Source organism: Mercenaria mercenaria, chromosome 17 (genome assembly GCF_021730395.1).
Source record: "Mercenaria mercenaria strain notata chromosome 17, MADL_Memer_1, whole genome shotgun sequence".
NCBI classification, from domain to species: domain Eukaryota; kingdom Metazoa; phylum Mollusca; class Bivalvia; order Venerida; family Veneridae; genus Mercenaria; species Mercenaria mercenaria.
The window spans coordinates 8,981,587-9,005,579 of record NC_069377.1 but is presented as its reverse complement, the minus strand read 5'-3'; the positions used below and the strand labels follow the sequence as shown (position 1 = coordinate 9,005,579).

Below are 23,993 nucleotides of genomic sequence, written 5' to 3'. Positions count from 1 at the left end.
ATTAAAATACATTGTATTTCACCACATCACATCGGTTCATAACCCTTCCCAGCTAATGTAATTTTGTTTCTTCATTTATAAACATGCTATCACTTCCTTTTAAAAAGGAACTTAATCTCACACTGACTACTAAATTTAGTGTATGAAGGAAGTTAAGTGTATGAAGGTGATTCCCAGTATTACAATATTTTTTTATTCCTCATTGTTCCAAACAGTTCTTTGATAATCAAAGTTGAGTAACAGGCATACGGAAACATAAAAAAAAACACACCCATTATCACTAATGATGCTCAGTTCAAGACTGTTACATGAGGGTATACATACACTATGCAAACATAACACTGTTCTCTTTGACTTGTATTTTTATTTCATTTAAATAGTGCAAATTGATACCTACAGTAATACTGACACCAGTTGATAAATTATGTGTTCAAATATTTCTGGTAATCTATTTCCTACAGTACAGGTAAATAATATGACAAATATTTCAGCTAACAAATATTTCAGCAGATGCAAACATAAATAAATGGCAAAATGTTTGTTAACTTTCTGTATAAATTACATATTTTAGCATATATTGTCAAATGGTTGACCCCATTTCCTTGTTCAGCATATGTGACGGTTTAGTACCATCAGATGTTATCCATCAGAACTGTTTTGACTCCCTGATAGAAATAGGAAACAGTAGCCATATAGGTCCTATCCCAACTGATATAGCCCTTCTCCTGATCATATAAGCCAACTGCTTTGTGTCAAAAAGTTGTTTTTTATACTCAATATCAAAATGGTCCATTAATGGGTGTTCATAGCTTCTGAGACTGAAGAATAAAGATTCGGACTTTGTTCAGTTAAATGAATAAGCTGATGCTTTGGTAAGAATCAAGCATTTTCTAGAAAATTAGTAGGCACTTATATAAATTTGAATCTAAGGCTAAGATAACAGTATTGTATGTACATGTATATTTCTTAGCAGATGTCAGAAGAGATTGCCTTGTTTCAATGCAAAATAATTTTTATTCCACATATTTGTAGTTGGTGAAAATTTAAGAAGTTGCTCTTCACATGAAATTATGTTTATGTTATTAGGAATTATAATTTCTAGAATATTTTTTTCTTTTTTTTTTACCAACCATCATTTGAGCCTAATTAGTGACATTCAGTGAGCAGCTAAAAAAAAGAGTGAAGTGGCAGGGATAAGAAACTTAGAATTGATTGCCTTTCAATAGCACACATAGTATAAATAATATAAACTATTTAATAGTGTTGCATAATGTTTACACAAGACATGTTTTTGATCTTTACTTAAAGGCATACACTAGAATTACCAAAAATGTCGTTTCCAAGGGCAGATAACTCTTTTTCAGTACCGGTGACCTATGACTTTTATTGCATATTTTTGTTTCTTAGATGATTGTCCTTCAATAACCAAAGTTTGAAGAAATTCTATTATTGGGAAAAATTTCTCCCATCTCATATACAGGAAGTCTAGCATACACCTTAAAAGACACTTCATTTCCAATTTATTTAAAGTATGTTGTAAAACAAAGTATTTTTTTTTTAAAGTATTTTTTTTTTCTTATTTCAGATTAGCACCATTTCCAAGTTTGATATTCACAACACTTCTTAGACATAACAAACAGTTGATTTCACTAGCTGAACACAGTGTAACTAATAATCAATACACATACTATAGAAGTCAGAGATCTATTCACACTATGGAACAGTTTCAAGCCCAACAAGGGGCTGTAACTCTTGATGCCAGTCAGCAGGCTTTCCAGCAGGTTGCACAACCTTTTGTGATGCAAGGACTGCCAATGCAATTCCTACAAGCCGGGGCCACTCAGTTCCCAGGTGTACAAGCAGGACAACAGCCTCAGGTATGAAAGCAAAGAAAGGCAACTGGTATTTATAGTAATGGTATCAGGAAGTTACTTCCCTTTTGTAATCACCATGAGATGATCAGATTTTATGAACTACCTGTTAGTTTATTATAGACCTGTATTAGTAAAATAACCTTTGTAAGACACAAAGTGGTAAAATCATTAAAAAAGGATCTTGAACACAGTGCTAAAATCAATGCATACTTCCTAAATTAAAAAAACACAAAAGACAGTGAAATGGCCCAACAATCATGTGAACTTTACGTCATTCAAGTATTTTAACCACAAGGAAATTAATGTTCATAAGTTACAAAATATTGATCACTTCCACGTTTATGAAAGTATTTTTAACAGTATTGCAAAATTTCCAGTTTTTTGCTTATTAAAGCGTCAGATGTTGACAGAAAATGGATTTGAATCAACTATTTTCATAAAACATCTTCTGAAAGACTTTCATTTCACTGTTACACATTATTTTGTACCAGTATGTTTTATAGACCATCTAAAAGAAAGGTTTGTAAGGAGAAGAAAAAAAGTTGAAATGTTATCTTGTTTTCCATCTTTTGTGTTTGTTAATGGGTATTGTTTGTTTGTTTTTGTTTTTGTTTAAAGTATTTAAGAAAGATTTTGTATTTAAAAACAATAAATGCAGTAATCTGTATTATTCAGAATTTATTACGCTTGTTTTTTTGGGGGTGCAGGGAGTGGCAAATGCTGACCAGTAATATTTAGCTTTGAACAGTGTTTTAGCCATAGCTAGGTATTGAACCAGAACTTTTAATAGCAGTGCTCAGAAATTCCATTCACCTTACCTGTTATATCATGGCCATAACCTCACTATGGCCATATGGCCTTGATACATTGAATGTTGACATTTTTGCCACTGAAGTATTTTCCTAACACAGGTGAATAAGATGTGCCGGTAAATATAAAAATCTCTGGCTTCTGTTGGCTACTCAAACCAGGAAGAGACAGGATAAAGTTTTTAATCAATTTGACCAAAATCATATTAATATTAAGTGATTTTTCACTAAATGTCAGTAGTTAATACAATGTGAATTTTAACAGAAAAAGTGAGTATGGACACATTTTAGATAAGCTAATTTTTTAAATTTTTTTTGTTACGTTGTGCTAATGGTAGATGGTAGATTCAAGGGGAGCGATGATCTGATGGTTAATGTGTTGGCTGCTCTACCAGTTGGTTATGGGTTCAACCCGCACTGGGATGGCGACCAGTTGACCAGGCCTTCTTGTATGACACCAGTACTGGTTTTTCCAGAAAGCAGACTAAGGCGTGGTTAGAATAAGCTTGTAACTTTCATTACAATCGCGCTAAGCTAAATTAGTATAAACTAAATTAGTTGCAGATGGAAGTAATATTTGTATCATTTGTTCTGTTAGATTGTACAGTTGAACGGTCAGAACCAGATGCCTGTACTGCAGACACCGACTGGTCAGCAGATTATTGTACAGATGCCACAGAACCAGTCTGCAATGAGCATGCCGAATGGACAACAGTTCCAACAGGTTGGTAACTGCTTAATCATAGTTTTCTTGCTGTCTTCTCATTGGTGCAAGGCTTAAATATTTGCCGTCTGTATAACTAACTCTAAACATAACTTGTTCAGAGGTGTATGTGAGCAGATAAATGTTGAATTCCAACTTCAGAAACTTAGTTTATCAAGAACTGAAGATCATGCTTAAATTTAATAGGACTTTTAAGATGATTTTTTCTTCTCTGATAAATCTATAAAATTCCGGTAAGGTGAACAAACTCACATATGATATGAAAATATCCGAATAAATTAACAAAACTATCCGGCGAAAGGAAGTTATTAACAGTAGTCCATTGTACCACTTCTGAAACAATGGAGAAAATTTACATTCTTTTTGCCTTTTACCAATGTTTAACATTTATTTTCTGTCACTTTTTTTTCAGTGTCATATATTTATCATAATTATGCCAAACTTGGTGGAAATAAACATGTTGCAAAATTTCACCTTATCAGGCTTAAGTCTTGGAGAGTAGATTTAAAATGAATTCAGTCATTTTTTGAGATAATCAAGTGATATATGATAACTCATTGGTGTATTACATTAAATTTATAGCCACAGCAGCAAGCAAATATCCCAGAACCCCTAAAGATACAGATCTAGGGGGCATGATCCCAAGGAAAATTTGTTAGTTTTTTACCTAAGCAACTTTAAGCATGATACTTGACAAAAATGTTTTGCAGGAAGTTAGTTTTTTGCTTTATATTGACTTTTTTTTTTTATCAAATTGTTAGCATTCTCATTGCTCAGGTGAGTTTTTCTGATCACTCGAAGTCTGTCGTCTGTCGTCCATCAACATTTAGCTTGTGTATGCGATAGAGGCTGTATTTTTCTACTGATCTTCATGAAATTTGGTCAGAATGATAACCTTGATGAATTCTAGGCCGAATTTGAAAATGGGTCATCTGGGATCAAAAACTAGGTCACTAGGTCAAATCAAGGTAAAACATTGTGTATGCCATAGAGGCTGTATTTTTCAGTTGATCTTCATGAATTTTGGTTAGAATGATTACCTTGATGAAATCTAAGCTGAGTTCGAAATTGGGTCATCTGGGATCAAAAACTTGGTCACTAGGTCAAATCAAAGAAAAAACCTTGTGTATGCGATAGAGGCTGTATTTTTCACTGATGAAATTTTGTCAAAATGATAATCTTGATGAAATCTAGGCCGAATTTGAACATGGGTCATCTGGGATAAAAAAAAACTAGGTCAAATCAAGGAAAAACCTTGTGTATGCAATAGAGGCTGTATTTTGCAATTGATCTTCATCAATTTTGGTCAGAATGATTGCCTTGATAAAATCTAGGGCAGGTTGGAATATGGGTCATCTGGGGTCAAAAACTAGGTCACTAGGTCAAATCAAAGAAAAACCTTGTGTATGTGATAGAGGCTGTATTTTTCAATTGATCTTCATGAAATTTGGTCAGAATGATTGCATTGATGAAATCTAGGTCAAATTAGATAATGGGTCATCTGGGGTCAAAATTTAGGTCACTAGGTCAAATCAAAGTAAAACCTTGTGTATGCGATAGAGGCTGTATTTTTCAGTTGATCTTCATGAAATTTGGTCAGTGTGATTGCCTTGATGAAATCTAGGTCAAGTTTGAATATGGGTCACCTGTGGTCAAAAAGTAGGTCACTAGGTCAACTCAAAGAAAAACCCTGTGTATGCGATAGAAGCTGTATTTTTCAATTGATCTTCATAAAATTTGGTCAGAATGATTGCCTTGATGAAATTTAAGTCAAATTTGAATATGGGTCATCTGGCATCAAAAACTAGGTTTACTAGGTCATATCAAATAAAATACTTGTTTAAACTCAAGAGACCACATTTTTGGTCCAATTCTAATGAAAATTGACCAGAATATTTGTTTCCATGAAATCCCTAGGTCAAACATGTTTACACTGTTATGGTGTGTTTCTCAGGTGAGCGACCTAGGGCCATCTTGGCCCGCTTGTTACAAGAAAATCCTTGTGCTTCAAGGGTTAGAAACTGTACTGTAGAAGCATACAATATATTTTTGGTCTTCTCTTTTGATTAACCCTTACCCTGCTAAATTTCTATTATGAACTTGTCTGCCTTTCAGTTTTGACAGTACCATTAACTGTTAAAATGAGTGTTTACCACAAAGATACTGACTCAATAGCAAACATTGCAGATCATGATCAGACTACACAGATTTGCAGGCTGATCATGATCTACAATACATTGGTCGCAAATGCAGAATCAATCATTTCCAGCATTATAAGCATTAAATAAAAAGTCTTTTGGATGTAACCTGTGTAGAAAATGGCATTATTAAGGGACGTATTATGTTATACCCCCGGTGTCCGTCTGTCCGTCCGTCTGTTATCAAATTCGTGTCCACTCTAACTCTTGAACCCTTTCAAGGATTTCATAGAAACTTGACACAAATGTTGACCACATCGAGACTACATGCAGAGCACATGTTTTGAATGTCTCACGTCAAGGTCAAGGTCACACTTAGGGATCAAATTTCATATCAGTTTGTTAAGTGTCCGCCCTGTAACTCTTGAACTGCTTGAAGGATTTCAAAGAAACTTGGCACAAAAGTTCACCACACCAAGACAACATGCAGAGCGCATGTTTCGGATGATTCACTTCAAGATCAAGGTCACACTTAGGGGTCAAAGGTCATATCAGTTTGTTTCGTGTCTGCTCTGTAACTCTTGAACTGCTTGAAGAATTTCAAAGAAACTTGGCACAAAAGTTCACCATACTGAGACGACGTGCAGAGCGCATGTTTCGGATGATTCGCTTCAAGGTCAAGGTCACACTTAGGGGTCAAAGGTCATATCAGTTTGTTTCATGTCCGCTCTGTAACTTTTGAACTGCTTGAAGGATTTCAAAGAAACTTGGCACAAAAGTTTACCACACCGAGACAAAATGCAGAGTGCATATTTCTGATGACTCGCTTCAAGGTCAAGGTCACATTTAGGGGTCAAAGGTCATATATGACTTTGCTCTGTGTATATTGCTTTGCATTGCGGTGCTCTTGTTTTTATTTGGCAGATCCCTTTTTTGTTCACTTACAATAAATTTTTATTGAATTACTTCTCATTTATTTTACTATAAATAGCTTATTTTAAAACGTTTTTATTATTGGCCGTAGGGAAAAACCCGAGACCACTTTTCTGTGGTACAGCATGGATGGTACCTCCAATTTCTAGGTGTATTTTGACATACCTGTACCTGGTTAGGATTGTTTTGTGGACTTTATTTTTTTGCAGACTTAGATTTTTTTTGGAATTTCTTCCCTTTGTTGTTCCTGTCCTTTGGACTTTAACAGTCAAGTTCTTTAAAATTTGCTCCCGTCCTCTGATGTACCCTTCGGGTCTATATTGCCCTGCTTGGCGGAGCTCTTGTATCTGACAGTTTTCATAATCATATATTATATTACATCGCAAAAGATGTCCAAGAACCAAGATAAATTAAGTATATACTGCTAAAAGTGAAAACATTTTAATTAAAAAACCTTTAACATCATTTCAATTGAAACTTAGATTCCTTTGATATCATTGATCAGGTAGCAACATGTTTTTATCTTTTATTAATTTTTTTTGCGTCTGTTACAACCAAAGTGCTGTCATTAACAATACAACAAGCTGTTCTCACTTTTATCTGAAATCCAAGGATTTTTCTTATTAACCCTTAGCCTGCTGGCGGCAAGTGATTCTGCCTTTGCGACCAGTGCAGACCAAGATCAGCCTGCACATCCGTGCAGTCTGATCATGGTCTGCACTGTTTGCTATTCAGTCAGTAATTTTTTAGTGAACACCCCTTTGAATAATAAGTGGTATGGCCCAAATTGAATGATGGACCAGTCCATTTTAGATATTTAGCAGGGTAAGGGTTAATTAATTAAAAGTATCCATTTTCTGGAAAAGTAAGTTTACTCTTTAGTGGCAAGTAATTCTGCCTTTGCGACCAGTGCAGACCAAGATCAGCCTGCACTGATGGTCTGCACTGTTGGCTATTTAGTCAGTAAATTTTCAGTGAACACTCCCTTAATAAACAAGTGGTACTGCCCATATTGAATGATGGACCAGTCCATTATAAAAATTTAGCAGGCTAAGAGTTAAATTGGTAGTGATTAACCAGTAGAGCTATGATATGAGCCGCCTCTTGAGAAAACCAACATAGTGGCTTTGCGACCAGCATGGATCCAGACCAGCCTGCGCGTCCGCGCAGTCTGGTCAGGACCAATGCTGTTCGCTTTCAAAGCCTATTGCAATTAGAGAAACGGTTAGCGAACAGCATGGATCCTGACCAGGCTGCGCGGATGCGCAGGCTGGTCTGGATCCATGCTGGTCGCAAAGCCACTATGTTGGTTTTCCCATGGCATGACTCATATGTGATTTTGTTGTGATATACAGTTACAGTATGTGACGTCTCCTGTTACAACTCCTACGTTACAGACGTTTGGTCAACCGCAGCAGGTATACCTAGTGCACAAAGTAGTATCGGTGTTGTACCTCGCTTTGTAGAGTAGAGATTTAAACTTTCGTTTACTTTGCTTGTTTTTGTTAAGACTTTTGGTCATAATCCAGTCATGTTATATTTAGTATGCGCTACAGTTTTTGTCTTGCTTTGTAGAAGATAGTAACGTGATTTTATACTCTTCAGTAATCCATTAAAATGGTGTCTAAGGCATATAGTTTTACCTCTGTGCTTGTGTTCTGTGTATTTACATTGTAGGTTTTTACGTCTAAAAAACTAATATCTGGTTGAGGACTTTGTCTTGCATTACCAGATTTTGAAATTAATTTAGCACAAATGACAACCTTTATTAATACAAGTCTATGTGTCACTAGACACCTAGCCAAAAGGTTATGGTCACACTTTGTTTACACTAATTCATTTTAGGTCGATTGTGAACCAGATTCAACGTATATTAATCACTCTCAATTTCCCTTTTAATACTGAGCGCCAAGCAATGGAGCTTCCGTTACCATTTTTCACGTCTTTGGTATGATGGGGCCAGGGATCAAACCCACGACCTCCCTCACTCGAAGCGGACGCTCTACCACAAGGCTCACACTTAGGAATGCCAAAGACTTTAGATATTTTACCTTGTTTAGTCTATCACTTTAATGCTTCATATTTTGGATTTTGAAATAACTTGGCCCAAACATTTACCTTAACTAGACTGTGTCTGTATTAATTTGTATGCATGAATGAATAGGTGAAAAAAAACTTGAAAAATTATTCACCTGAAAAGGACAGGGTGTTACATATAAAACTCTTGACCTCAAGCTTGAAGGTCACAGTCATACTTAGAGGTCAACTAGTTTAAGTGGTAAGAATGACCACCATTACATGACACAGGACACACAATTCTGTGCCTTCATATTACAAACTGGACATTCAAGACGTATGCCTACTATGGGCACCTTTCTAGGTTGTGTATGTCTTTCTGTATTTTGGTCAGGCTGCCATTAGTCAAGTTATTTACTGAGTACTCACGCTCTGCTATTCTAGTATCGACAGGTATTAAAATTTTTATTCTGCACACCACCCTTGAGTGATAATTGAGCCACACCATGAGAAAACCAGCATACTGCGTTTGTGACCAGCATGGATCCAGACCAATCTGCGCAGTCTGGTCAGGATCCATGCTGTTCGCTTTCAAGGCCTAAATGCAATTAGAGAAACCATTAGCGAACAGCATGGACCCTGATCAGACTGCGCGGATGCGCAGGCTGATCTGAATCCATGCTGGTCGCATACGCAGTATGTTGGTTTTCCCATGGTGTGGTTGAAATATTGTTTGGTCCTGAAATAGTAATTGAGTAATTAACCATCACTACGTATTCCACATTATATGTATTATACAAAAAAAAAAAGTTCACTAACTGCATTGCTTGATTTTTCATAAGTGTGGACATCTTCTGTCCAGCTGTGATTCTTTACATCAAAAACTCGCAAAGCGTATGCCCCAAGTAGTATGAAAATTGGTGACCTTGCTTTGTACAATGTCAGCACTATTTATTTGACTGAGACCTTCAAAATCAGTGACTTCATTAATTGCTGTGTGCTGATTGGTCATAATATGACCAATACATTCAAGAGTTTCCTTTATTAATATCCCCAACTATTGTTTTTGGTGTTTTCTGCCCACAGTTAGGTTGTAACAATTCAACTGACCTTTCAAATGTCATATATGTTTCACATGGTAAGTCATGAATATCGACTCATTGTTTTAAACTTATCCACTTAAAACAAAAAAAAAAAATCTCTTCCAACTATCGTAATATCTCCTTAGGGTAACAATGATACAGATTGTTGAAATATTTAGAAAAAAAAGAAAGAAAAGAAAATATCTAGACAAAGGCTATTATATATTAATTGCTAGATTACCATTCAATTTTTTTCTTTAAAAGTGATAGGAAGGGATGATTACATTTCTTATTTCTGTAATTGATTGTATTGCTTATTTAAAAAAAAAAAAGGCACAAAAATGATGAACTAATTAAAAAAAAAGTGCAGTAAGTAATAAAAGTTAAATATAATTGAGCCGCGTCATAAGAAAACCAACATATTGCGTTTGCGACCAGCATGGATCCTGACCAGCCTGCGCAGTCTGATCAGGATCCATGCTGTTGGCTTTCAAAGCCTATTGCAATTAAAGAAACTGTTAGCTCCAGCATGGATCCTGACCAGACTGCACGGATGTAGTGTTATTTCTAGAGCGAAGCAGCGGGGCGCCCCGCCCTGCCCCTTTTAATTGCCACCACGCTGCCCTTATAATGTGCCCTCCTGCCTTTGATCTTCTGCTAAATCCCGCCCTTTATCCTGTAGACATGCCTCGCTGATTTTTTGATCAGCAGATTACCTCACGGCGAGTGCACACAGGTAACGAGAATCAATGAGGTGTTGTGATTAATTGAGAAAGTATTGATTATGTGTACTGTCAAAAAAGCGCCAATTAATAAATTATCCGTAAGCGGCCAGCTGATAACCGAGCACGTGAAAAGCGCCCTGTAAAATTTCTTCATGCAAGCTTTAAATTAAACCATTGTTTAGTATGATAAGAATATATCTTTGCAGTCTAATCCTACCTTCATTTTTACTAGTAAATCCACAAATTTCAATGAATTTCGAAAGAAAAATAAGTTAAGGTTTAGGAGTATATCACCAAAACACAGAAATATTTTATAAACGAACAACATCGTTACCAATATTTTACCTGACCATTACATGTTCTGTCGTACTGTCCCGTACTGAAAATATTCTAAAAAAGTTGTCCCCCTTTGAAAATGAATGCCATTTGTAAAGAAATAAAAATAAACAATCGCTGAAAACTGTGTTCCACCTAGTTATGTGAAATTTCAACACTCGCACGCTATTACAAATGCATCAAAACAAACATGTGTAACAGTTCCTTGAAAATGGTGAGTTTTTAAAAGCGCTTGACTGTCTGGAAGTGGGGCCTGTTTAAACAGTTCTTTTATCGGAACTCAATGCTTATATCAGTATACTGACACTTGTTTTGTAGAGTAATATAAGTAATATACACGCTATCATTACAAAAACAACAAAACAAGTGTCAGTATACTAATATAAACATTGAATTCCGAAAAAAAGACTGCCAAAATGGGACCCACTTCCGGGCAGTCAAACGCCTTCAAAAATTCACCATTTTTAAAGAACTGTTACACATGTTAGTTTTGATTCATTTGCAATCACATGCGAGTGTTGAAATTTCACATAATTAAGTGGAACTCAGTTTTCAGCAATTGTTTATTTTTATTTCTTTACAAATGGCATTCATTTTCAAAGGGGGACATTTTTTAGAATATTTTCGGTACGGGACAGTACGGCAGAACATGTAATGGTTAAGTAAAATATTGGTAACGATGTTATTCATTTATAAAATATTTCTGTGTTTTGGTGATTTACTCCTAAACCTTAAGGATATCCATTCATGATTCTAATTACACTTGATGTCGTATGCAAACAACAACAACAAGATGCAAATTTTCAATTATTCCTTCAAAAAAGCTGCATATCACTGTTATTTTTTATGATAAGTATCATCATAATTTGAGGAATTATCTCTGGTTTACCTTAGTGAGTCAAGTAAACTGAACAAAAACCACTTTCACATGTCATTCCGAAAGTGTAGCAGTATCCGGATAGTACATTTTGGATACATTTTTTACAAACTTTTATAGCACTTTTCTGTTAATGAAATATTGATGAAAGACCTAATTAATATGACATAAATTTTGATACATGTTAGTTTACAATGTGACCTGAAATGGACCTTTTTATTATGTTGTAACATGATCTTGGCTTCAAGCTTATTTGACACATATAACATATAAAAACCCTCCACTATATCATAATTATCCATATGAATAAGTTGACATCCTTGGTAACATTTTTTGAGAAAAAAGCTTCAATGAATGGTTTGACAAAAAATATAAAGTAATGTTAAACCCTTTGTAAACTCTGTTACTGGTTTTGGGAACATATCTTTTACCACTTTATTCTGTGATTTAAAAGTATGTGTACAATAATCATAAGTGTAATGAATACATAACTATAAACATCTAGAAATGTAACTACTGCTGCAGTAACTTTCCAGTTTAAAACGGCACTATGCCCCTTTTTGGCAGCACCCTGTCCCTTTTAGACAGCACCCTGCCCTTTTTGAGCTCTAGAAATAACACTAGGATGCGCATGCTGGACTGGATCCATGCTGGTCGCAAACACACTATGTTGGTTTTCTCATGGCACGGCTAATTTGTAATTTGGTTTAAAATAATAAAGATATTTGTTGAAAGTCTTAAAAAAGATTAATTGAAGCATAAAAACAGTGGGTGGGAGGGGAATAATATTCTGCATTGATTGTACTATTATTATACTAGTAATCTAACAGTTTATTTCTTCTAGCCTAACCTGCTCACTTCCTTGTTTAATTTAGGGGTTTTTTTTGTTGTTGTTTTTTGTTTGTTTGTTTTTTGTTAATTAGAATATGCCATTGTTCATTCTTAATTGTATACAATGTATTCTCTCTAGAGTGGTTACCACTGAGTTTATTGCACATTTGAGCCGCGCCATGTGAAAACCAACATAATGGGTTTGCAACCAGCATGGATCCAGACCAGCCTGTGCATCCGCGCAGTCTGGTCTGGATCCATGCTGTTCGCTTTCAAAGCCTATTGCAATTAGAGAAACTGTTAGCGAACAGCATGGATCCTGACCAGACTGCGCATCCGCGCTGGTCTGGATCCATGTTGGTTTTCTCATGGCGCGGCTCACAATGTATTCTCTTTAGTGTGGTTACCACTGAGTTTATTGCAGGGGAGCTTAATGTACTCATATTTTGTCAAATGGGTTAGAAAATATCTCCAAAAGAGAGGTGTGAGCTCCACAAATGTCCTTATTAACCCTTAGCCTGCTAAATTGCTAAATTTCTAAAATGGACTGGTCCATCTTTCAATTTGGACAGCACCATTAACTGTTTAAAGGGGTGCTTACTGGCTGTATGGCGAACAGTGTAGACCATGATCAGCCTGCATGGATCTTGGTCTGCACTGGTCACAAAGGCAGAATCACTTGCCGCCAGCAGACTAAGGGTTATTAATATAGACTGTACTGTTGTTTGTTATTAGGAGTTGTTACTCAACTTAATGTAGGGATAAGGCATTCATGTTCATACATCTGAAGAATCCCTGAGATATGACCTCACTCTTATAAAGGCGGATTTTTCTTACTCTGTGTGAATACTTTTTGATTTGAAGGTACAATTGTTGACTTTCTGCTGTGTAAATATAAGATGTGCAAAATGTACATTTATATAGTCTACTTTTACAGATTATAATACAACAGCCCCAGGGACAGCTCCTGAATCAACCCCAGATCATTAACCCACAGAATCTCGCACCATTTGTCAGTCAGCTCACACAGGTATTCTACTTTCCATTATAAGCCTTTTTTTTTGTGTGTTGTGTGGGTGGGGGGGGGGGGGGGGGGGGTCTTGTGTTATGGCGTTGGTCATTTGTGCACCAACATTTTCAGTTTACCAAGTCTTAAGTCAGGAAGTATACTTAATAGATACAACTTTTAATTAAATTTTACATGGTAACTGACTCCCTTTTTATGTGCCCTTTTTGAAAATAACGGGATGTATTATGGAATGGCTTTGTCTGTCTACCTGTTTGTCCATTCGTCAACATTTGCTGTTTCCAGACTCAGAAAGTGTAATAGCTGTAGTTTAAATCACCACTTGAGAAGGATCCCTAATGTTTTAGGTGTAAATAGGTCAAAGGTCAAGGTCACAGTGACCTGTAAACTGAAATGTGGCAATGAAGAAATGTAAAAGTTTTCTGCTTATAATAAGCAGATGCTACAAATTTCAAGTTTTTGTTTAAATAAAAAGACTAAAATGTCACGTCAGGTAAATAGGTAAAGCATATTCAAGGCCTTTTTCTTTCTATAGTTGAAACTCTTAACATTTATCTTCCCTCTGGAAATCGCTTCTGAATCATGCAGCTTACTACAAAAGCTTGTTTTCCTTTTCCCAAGGACTATTAAAGCTGTTTTTTCCCTAAATAAAGAGGTGCAAACCTCTTCTCAATGGCATTGAAAAAAGTGCATATGAGTGGATAAAATATATTTGATGAAATTTTGTGAAAACAAATCTTAAAACACATTGGACACTAGAATTTCTCATTCGGGCAAAAGGTACACAAGTTCCATCATACTCCTCTGAGTTACTAATTTACTCTTAAAAATCTTGTTAGTTTTCAAATGAACTACCTTGTTATTATCATAGGTCGTACAGATGCCAGATGGACAGACAGTGCTATATCAGCAACCACAAGCAGCGCAACAGGTCACACAACAAATGCAGCCAACAACAGAAAATAACGGTCAACAACAGCAGCAACAACAACAACAACAGCAACAACAATCTCAACAGAATCAAGTACAGGGTAAGAATTTATTAAAAAAGGGGCTGTATTCATGGGAGCTAAAAAAAATTATGTGTTGTATTGTTTGTATGAGTTATTCCCCTTGCATTGCTTCATAGAACAATGCTTTTACACATAGAGCTTGAGAAGCATTTTAAAAAACTTATCAAACATGCACAAACATAACTGAATCTTATGAAAACTCCCATTAAAGGACTGCAATAAACTTTTCTCAAAATCAAATGTCTTGTTTTAGGTAACTTCTACTATTATGGTTTAATTTCAGCAAGCGGAATGGTAACTACAGACCAGAGCCAGCCACAGCAGGCAGCACCACAGTTTATCCAAGTACCTGGAGGACCATTAATGGTATTCACATAGATGTATTCCTAACTTAACATCATCCTTTTAGCGAGAACCTGAACTACATTCAATGGGTCTGCAAACATGACTTAATTATTTTCTGTAAAAATCTGACAACCGATTTGTTACACGCCATTCATTTATATATGAATAGTCACCATTTTCTTACGATGAACTTTTAAGTTGTGGAAAGGAATCGAAGACAAAAAAGACTGAACTTTGTGATATTACTGAAACTGTTTTCAAAAATGGCCTCGTATAGATAAAATTAATGCACACTGTTTTGATAATTCAAAACTTAATGAGACTATTTTGTTGAATGAAAAAATTATTTTTCTAACAACCCAATTCCTTTCCTTTTAAACAAAGAAGACTAAAACTGTTTGTACATCACAGTTATTAATACATTACTCAAGAAATTGTCCTTTTCCCTTTGTCATAGCAGGTTGTGGGAGGTAACATAAACAATTTAAATCTAGCCGGAGTCCAGCGGGCACAAACTGGTTCCCAGGAGTCATCAGAAGAAGAACCTTTATATGTTAACGCAAAACAATATCACAGAATACTGAAGCGACGACAGGCAAGGGCAAAACTTGAAGCTTCAGGAAAAATACCAAGGATAAGAAAAGTAAGAATTGTTTTAAGGGGCATGGCCTCCGAGATATTTGTCACTGCAGCATAAATTTTGTAATTATTTACAGTGTGGTTTAAATCTTAAATGCCAAAAAATCAGTTATTTTAATGTTGAAATTTTTTCAGTATAAAAAGAAACCCATATATATAAAGGACAGTGAAGTTACTTTTGTTTTTTGTCAGTTTTGTTTTGTGCAGTAGATAGCTAATTATTTTGCAGGGACCTTTAAAAGTCCTTGACTTTGATAGTATTCATTGAAAAAAGGGGAAAATTTACTTGAAAAGTCCCTGAATTTTGTCTTACTTGTTCGGTATGAACCGTATAATCTTTATATGATACATGATATTGGTCTTATAATAAAATTGTTAAACTAAACCTGCTTTGATTGTGTGGTTACATTACACTTCGGTGTCTTATTATATTTATATGATATAGTATGATGACAAAACATGTACTAAATTATTTGTTGATTTGTTGTTTCAGAAATATTTACATGAATCCCGGCATATACATGCTATGAACAGAGTGAGAGGAGAGGGAGGCAGATTTCACTCAATAAAGAATGAACCGTATGAGGGGGAGGGAGATGTCAGTATCAAACAGGAATCAGAAGTATGTACTTACTTTACATCAATTTGGCATGCTAGATAAAAAAAACATTTTAGATTATGAAGCTCTTCACTGATTGTTTGAGAATAATGAAAAGACGAAATCATGTGTACACAGGCCTTATCTGTTAAAATACTGTGAAATCACTAATGTTCGTGGGGGACTAATTTTTGTGGTTGAGTCAATCAACGAAATTTAATCCCAGTGAACAAGAAAGTTCCTATTCATTTTATGTTCAAAAGTTGAAATCCACAAATTCATATCCCCACGAAATTGGCGTTTTGACCAAAGCCACGAAATTTCCTGCCCATGAAATTAAATGATTTTACAGTATACATGTTGCAGATGAAAGTCTCTTTCTCACTTGTGACATGATCATATGTTGCTTCAGAATCACCTGATACCCTATTACTTATTATTAGTTTAATAGATAAATGTAAAATAGGCAAACTTTTTCTCCAGTAGGTTTATTTTCTCTACTGTATAAATTAACAATACCCTTTAAAGGTGAAAGAAGTGTACCTTTTTGGGACCACTAGAGCTTAAAAATAGACATACATGTAAACAACTTCTTCTCCTGAATCGCTTTATTGATCCTTATCAAACTTTCTCACTTGAAACGTTTTATGGCTGAAAAAATAGAGAATAAGTATAGGGTTTGAAAGCGGGTGGGATTTGAAAAGTTTGTTGACAAAAAAATAATGTCTCAAAATAGGGAGTTACTATCTAAAATATTTTGTTGCATCAAAAACCAGATATTTTGCACTATCTTACATTGAAATCTTGACACATACTTTTTCTTATTATTACAGGAAGACAGTGAAGTTTCCAGACTGATGTCACAAGCAATTAACGGCAGTCATTTAAACAATATGCCATTGGCAAATCACAGCACACCATCACATATAGCGCCAGCGAATTCTCACTACACAAATTCAGATTTACGGCATATAACGCCAAGCAAAGGATAAATTCTCTGTTTTTAATGTTTATATTTTATTTTATGTTGATTTTTAGCTCACCTGTCACAAAGTGACAAGGTGAGCTTTTGTGATCGCGCGGTGTCCCTCGTCCGTCCGTGCATGCGTCCATAAACTTTTGCTTGTGACCACTCTAGAGGTCACATTTTTCATTGGATCTTTATGAAAGTTGGTCAGAATGTTCATCTTGATGATATCTAGGTCAAGTTCGAAACTGGGTCATGTGCCTTCAAAAACTAGGTCAGTAGGTCTGAAAATAGAAAAACTTTGTGATCTCTCTAAAAGCCATATTTTTAATGGGATCTGTATGAAAGTTGGTCTGAATGTTCATCTTGATGATATCTAGGTCCAGTTCGAAACTGGGTCACGTGCAGTCAAAAACTAGGTCAGTAGGTCTAAAAATAGAAAAACCTTGTGACCTCTCAAGAGGCCATATATTTCATGAGATCTTCATGAAAATTGGTCAGAATGTTCACCTTGATGATATCTAGGTCAAGTTCGAAAGTGGGTCACGTGCCTTCAAAAACTAGGTCAGTAGGTCAAATAATAGAAAAACCTTGTGACCTCTCTAGAGGCCATATTTTTCTTGGGATCTGTATGAAAATTGGTCTGAATGTTCATCTTGATGATATCTAGGTCAAGTACAAAAGTGGATCACCTGCCTTCAAAAACTAGGTCAGTAGGTCAAATAATAGAAAAACCTTGTGACCTCTCTAAAGGCCATATTTTTCATGGGATCTGTATGAAAACTGGTCTGAATGTTCATCTTGATGATATCTACATCAAGTTAGAAACAGGGTCATGTGCGGACAAAAACTAGGTCAGCAGGTCTAGAAATAGAAAAACCTTGTGACCTCTCTAGAGGCCATACTTGTGAATGGATCTCCATTAAAATTGGTCAGAATGTTCACCTTGATGATATCTAGGTCAAGTTTGAAACTGGGTCACGTGCCTTAAAAAACTAGGTCAGTAGGTCAAATAATAAAAAAACCTTGTGACCTCTCTAGAGGCCATACTTTTCATGGAATCTGTATGAAAGTTGGTCTGAATGTTCATCTTGATGATATCTAGGTCAAGTTCAAAACAGAGTCATGTGCGGACAAAAACTAGGTCAGCAGGTCTAAAAATAGAAAAACTTTGTGACCTCTCTAGAGGCCATACTTATGAATGGATCTCCATTAAAATTGGTCAGAATGTTCACCTTGATGATATCTAGGTCAAGTTTGAAACTGGGTCATGTGCCTTAAAAGACTAGGTCAGTAGGTCAAATAATAAAAAACCTTGTGACCTCTCTAGAGGCCATACTTTTCATGGAATCTGTATGAAAGTTGGTCTGAATGTTCATCTTGATGATATCTAGGTCAAGTTTGAAACTGGGTCAACTGCAATCAAAAACTAGGTCAGTAGGTCTAAAATTATTAAAATCTTTTGACCTCTCTAGAGGCCATATTTTTCAATGGATCTTCATGAAAATTGATCTGAATGTTCACCTTGATGATATCTAAGTCAGTTTCGAAACTGGGTCACGTGCAGTCAAAAACCAGGCCAGTAGGTATAAAAATAGAAAAACCTTGTGACCTCTCTAGAGGCCATATTTTTCATGAGATCTTCATGAAAATTAGTGAGAATGTTCACCTTGATGATATCTAGGTAAAGTTCAAAACAGGATCACGTACCTTCGAAAACTAGGTCAATAGGTCAAATAATAGAAAAACCTTGTGACCTCTGTAGAGACCATATTTTTCAATGGATCTTCATGAAAATTGGTCAGAATTTTTATCTTGATAATATCTAGGTCAAGTTCAAAACTGGGTCACATGAGCTCAAAAACTAGGTCACTGTGTCAAATAATGACGTCATACTCAAAACTGGGGCATGTGGGAAGAGGTGAGCGATTCAGGACCATCATGGTCCTCTTGTTTATATTTATTAAACATTCTGTGAGCATGTTGACTGTAAGGACGCTCGCAGCAATGTTGAGGAGCACGGGAAGTGCATTTCTTGGTGCAATATATGTGATTTTTTTATATATAAAATGTTCGTATTATGTTATGACAAAAAGCACCCCATGGTTGAAAAAATTTCCAAATTAAACACAAAAGTTTGATAATCCTACCACTTGAGTCCGCAACTTTCCAACTTCACAAGACACCAATCTGTAACATAATTAAAATGACTTCTAAACAGTTACAGTATACGGTTGCTTGGGATTCAGAACAACCAAACAAATGCAGGTTCTCAAGTTGTTAAACTAATTTTGTAGACCAGTCTCAGAATGCAGACTTACCATTGGTTGATTACAAGGTCAAGGTCTGAATCAGCCAATCAGATGCTGGTGTTTAGGGACTGGTACAGTCAGCTTCTTTACTTTGGACCATATCTCAATTCTTAACTTGAAGCAGACTGGAGACTTAGTCACAGTTACTGTATCCTAATAACACAAAGCTGGGTTTGGAAGATATGACCACAGTTGGAGATACAGCATTTAAAATGAGAATATTTTAAAAAGTGCATCTGGATTTTTTCAGCTGATATAATTTGTTCATTTAGAATCTTAATTGGCATTGGGTGTATTTTGTCATTGCATAACTCCTTATGTGTAAAGCTGTGTGGGAAATGATCTCAATGCAAACAAATTGTTTAAAGGGGCATGTCTTAAGAAAGTCATTAAAATTTCAATAATTTGAAACATACAGCAACTGATTTTAACCATATATTATTAAGGTGATACTTTTATGTGCATGTTAGTATGTACAGCTAAATTCCTTCTAGTTAAACCTTTACCCTGCCAGATTTCTAAAATGGACTCGTCTATCATTCAATTTGGGCAGTACCATTTATCATTCTAAGGGCTGTTCACAGAAAATTTACTGGCTGAATAGCAAACAGTGCAGACCACACATTAGCCTGCATGGAAATGCAGGCTGATCTTGGTCTGCACTGGTTGCAAAGGCAAAACTACTTGCCGCCAGCAGGCTAAAGGTTAAATTAGATTTCTGTTGCCCAGCTAACAGTATTGAGAGCTTTCTACAAATTCACTGACTATAAAAGAGTGTATTTATAGATGAATTCTATTATCAGATGCATGGAATATTATATTTCTTCTCTATATTTTATAATTACGAACTAAAAAAGCATTTTCCAAATTTAGAGAGAATAAACAATGACACTTATCATGTGGCATACCCCTTTAAACTTTGTAGATTTTCACTTGCTTTTTCATGACATTGATAAATGCTGCAAAATACTGTGTCCTTAATATTATTGTTAAAAGTTGTTTTTTTAATCGGTCAGTTTCAAAAATACAAAGTAGATTGATCGTTTACTTTTGTAACCATGGAAACCAAACGAATAAAACTTACAAGATGAAAACTTGATGTAATAATATTCTCTGCATGTCCTGAAATTTTATATTTAAAAAAAATGCTGTTATAGTACATTGTAAAATGGTTTTCTATTTTTCTTCTTTAATGAAATCAGTTTTGACATACAGGGAAAAGTCCCCAGAGACTGGTTTTGACCATGGGCCAAAAGTTACTTTTTGAATCTCACTTGAGCACTTACAAGCGCTCTTGTGAGTTATTGTCAGCATCCTATGGCCATCATTAACTGTTGTTGTCAATATTATTTTTACTTAAGTATCTTCCTCTCTTAAACTACTGAATGTCTGTAACAACCTGGCATGAACCTCCCAACTCAGTTCAACTACTTGACTGCATATATGAGCCGCTAGAGCTAAAAATTGGGAAAAAAATTAATTTCGTCTCTGTATAAACTTAATGGATCTCAACAGACTTGGTCTGTAACATCCGATGAATGACCTTTCTCGTGTTTGTTCAGATACTTTTACCTTAATGACACCCAGAGATAAAAATAGTAAAAACAAAAAGCACCCCAAACTTTCAAATGATATCTTGTAAACTGCTTCATGGAGGTTTTCAGGATTTAATAGAAGCATCCAGAACCTACTGTTAATTAGTATTCAAACCTGAAATTCTCAGTCTATGTAGCTGATGTTTGTTGCAATTAGTTTGCCACATTGCTGCCAAATGTGTAAATGTAATCAAAAGGTTCAGCTTGAAAGCTAAAAACAGTAAGATCTTTACATGACTTCACATCAGCAGCTTTAAAGATGGTCACTGAAGTTGGTCAGAAGCATTCTGTGATGCACCTTTCTCAAATTTTATTTTCACACTCTACCAAAATTTGTTAAAAATCAAGCTAATTTGTGAAAAAAACATGGCCGCCATGATACATGATTGAGCTGTGAAACTAAGGGGAGCAATTTAGGGCCATCATGACCCTGTAGTTTTTAAAATGCTATAAAAACAAATGTTTTAGTTTTAATAATGTTCAGTTTAGTTTTAAATCTTACGGACATGTTTTTAATTTCCCTTTTATTTTAGTTGATTCATGTTCTGTTTCATTCTGTTAATTCCATTTGTTTTAGAATAGATTGTTAATGTTTCTTTTTTATTACGTTTTTTTTTCTCGTTAATGAAAAGTGAAAAGCGATCTTTTATTGTAAACTTAGAAAAAAAGTTTTATCGGAATTTGTTAAGAATGTATTTTGTTACTTTAACCCTTAGCCTGCTGCAGGCGAATTTAACAGCCTTTGCAAACAGCTTGGAACCAGATCAGACGCCGATTAAATCGGCGTCTGATCAGGTTCCAAGCTGTTTGCTACTCTGACAATATTTCTTTCAATTTGGGAGCAAATTGAATGAACTTTACAATTTTAGCAGACGACAGTTCCAGCAGACGACAATTTATCTAGCATGCTAAAGGTTAAATCATCATAGGGAATACTACAAGAATCTTTCACTGGTTGTAAGTGTAGATGAGAATATCCAGCTTGAGGGTAACTGTTTAGGCAGTAACTAGGCTCTTTTGAGTAACCACAAAGACAGTTTACCCAAGAGCTGGATATTTCTATATTTTTTCTTGCAAACGGTATTCTTCAAATCATGATTCTTCAAAAACACAGGAAAATCCGGCACGCAAGAATTAAGTTTCTTAGGCTGTATTTAATGATTTAAGTATCAGATTTTACTGTTGTCTTGCCTTAATTTGAAATAAGAAATGAAAGTATAAGAATATTAAAAATTTCTGTCTCAGAAATTGTGTAAAAAATACAGCTGTCCATAAGTAGCTGTGAAAATTAATTGTCTGTTAATATAGTTTCAATCCAGAAATTTTCACTGGCTGAGTGAATATAATGCTATGAAATCATTAATTATCGTGGGACACTAATTTTCGCAGATATTGTGGTTCCATCAAAACTCAAAATTATGGTTAATTTCATTGAAAACAAAAAAAAAGTTCTTCAAAAGATGAAATTTACAAACTCATATCCTGTGTCAAGAATTATTTTTCCGAACATGTTTTCTTCTGTGAACTTGCACAGTCTCATTTGAAGTAGACATAAAACACCTACAGGACTGATGTGTATCGGTATGTTACTGTGAAATTATAAATATTTGTGGGTGACTAATTTTTGTGGTTTTCGCAGTTGGGTCAGTCCACAAAATTGAATCCCAATGAACTTAAATCTTATACACATGAAATTAATTGTTTCACAGTGTATTAAAAAGCTTATAAAAGGGGTCATTACCATTTTTTAACATTTGCTATCATTTTTAAGCTTTGCTAATTGTTTCATGTTTAACATAGACTGATATATCACTGGTGTATTTAGTCACATGTTTTTTCAGGGAATTATTGAAATAATAGTGTGAAACATATTTTGAATATATTAAATACGAGTGAAAAATATCAAATATATGATATTTGGTTAAAACCATCGAAACACATGAAATAAAAAGGGAAGTTGTTTGTTTTACATATAGATCTAACCAAGTGTCTTTCCATTGTGAACACCAGATTACTGGTATATAAGTTTAAATTATTGTCTACACTGTTCATGAAAGAATTTCATCTGGTATTCACTTGGGTGAAAGATAGTTTGATCTTACACTGAAACAAACAAATGTTCTCTTATATAGTTGTTAATGATTCTGTTTTACCAGTAAAAAAGTTTTACATTATTAGAGGTATTTAAAGTGTGAGTTTTATTAAGGAGGGAAGGGCCTTTCTGGCAAAGTGGTTAAGGTCACTGATGTTGGTTTGAAACCGTTTTTGATTTGTAGAATTCTTCATGTGAGGAAGCCATGCAGCTGGCTAATGAAAGGTCCACGGATCAACCCCGGTGCCCAACATGATCAGATAATGCCTGGAGGGTCACCAGGGGTGTTCCTCCACCATCAAAAGCAGGAAAAGTTGTCGTATGACATAAAATGTTTTTGTGAGACTCTATACCAAGCAGAAACAAAAGAAAAACTAAGGCCAAACATATCATCGTAATATTTCACTGAATAGGAGAAAAAAAGAGAGAAATAGTTAGTAATTCTAAGCAACAAGAGATTTCCTCGATTAAAAATAATTGTGGTAAACAAATTGTTGCAAATAGATATAACAAATATTTGTCAAAGTGGGCCATGAAATGATGAAGGTCAGCTCATGAATTTTGCCTACTGGATTAACATGAAACTTGTCACAAGCAGAATTTTCACAATTTTATTTAAAAATTGGGAAATGTTGTTTTTTGATAAAAGAACCAAAATCAAAATACTGTAAATTAGACACTTTTGTCGCAAAATTTACTGTGGTTTTAAGACGTTGAATTTCTGAATAGACGAGATTTTCATTGACAATTTTGCCCCATATTCAATCAATATCATGGATAACTCGGTTCATCATAGTCATGGATTATGAATGTGGTTGTTACAATTTTGAGGTGTTTATTTATTAGAAGATGGGGCATCAGAAAAGTGGTTATTTTTAACATTTTGCTAATTTGGAATGATGATATATTATTAAAATATGTCACATAATTTTGTACAAGATTTTCACTTATTATTGTATGTGGATCATGTCTTGTTTATTTATTGATGAAAATAATCATGTTGTTATATTGTACATGTTTTTTTCTAATTTATTAATAAAGATACATTTTACGTAAATCA

General features: G+C 34.9%; 2 protein-coding genes across 5 annotated transcripts in view; one reads left to right on the top strand and one right to left on the bottom strand.

Annotated features, from left to right (window-relative positions):
- The window catches only part of LOC123537328 (secretion-regulating guanine nucleotide exchange factor-like), a 17,898-nt gene extending 16,069 nt beyond the window's left edge, over positions 1 to 1,829 (bottom strand). Inside the window, exon 1 of the mRNA XM_045321009.2 lies at positions 1,689 to 1,829. The gene's annotated coding sequence lies outside the window, so the exon portion shown is untranslated. The remainder of the gene's footprint in view (positions 1 to 1,688) is intronic.
- Positions 1 to 23,993, top strand: part of LOC123537327 (nuclear transcription factor Y subunit alpha-like) — a 24,515-nt gene extending 522 nt beyond the window's left edge. Inside the window, exons 2-10 of one of the 4 annotated variants that reach the window (XM_053528964.1) lie at positions 1,586 to 1,877; positions 3,282 to 3,407; positions 7,834 to 7,896; positions 13,283 to 13,375; positions 14,244 to 14,403; positions 14,669 to 14,751; positions 15,191 to 15,373; positions 15,863 to 15,991; positions 16,801 to 23,993. In XM_053528964.1, coding sequence (XP_053384939.1) covers positions 1,586 to 1,877; positions 3,282 to 3,407; positions 7,834 to 7,896; positions 13,283 to 13,375; positions 14,244 to 14,403; positions 14,669 to 14,751; positions 15,191 to 15,373; positions 15,863 to 15,991; positions 16,801 to 16,959 — 1,288 coding nt within the window. In that variant the 3' untranslated portion in view covers positions 16,960 to 23,993. Of the gene's footprint in view, positions 1 to 1,585; positions 1,878 to 2,243; positions 2,394 to 3,281; positions 3,408 to 7,833; positions 7,897 to 13,282; positions 13,376 to 14,243; positions 14,404 to 14,668; positions 14,752 to 15,187; positions 15,374 to 15,862; positions 15,992 to 16,800 lie in introns of those variants that run through there. The other 3 variants (XM_053528963.1, XM_053528966.1, XM_053528965.1) reach the window with 3 other exon arrangements.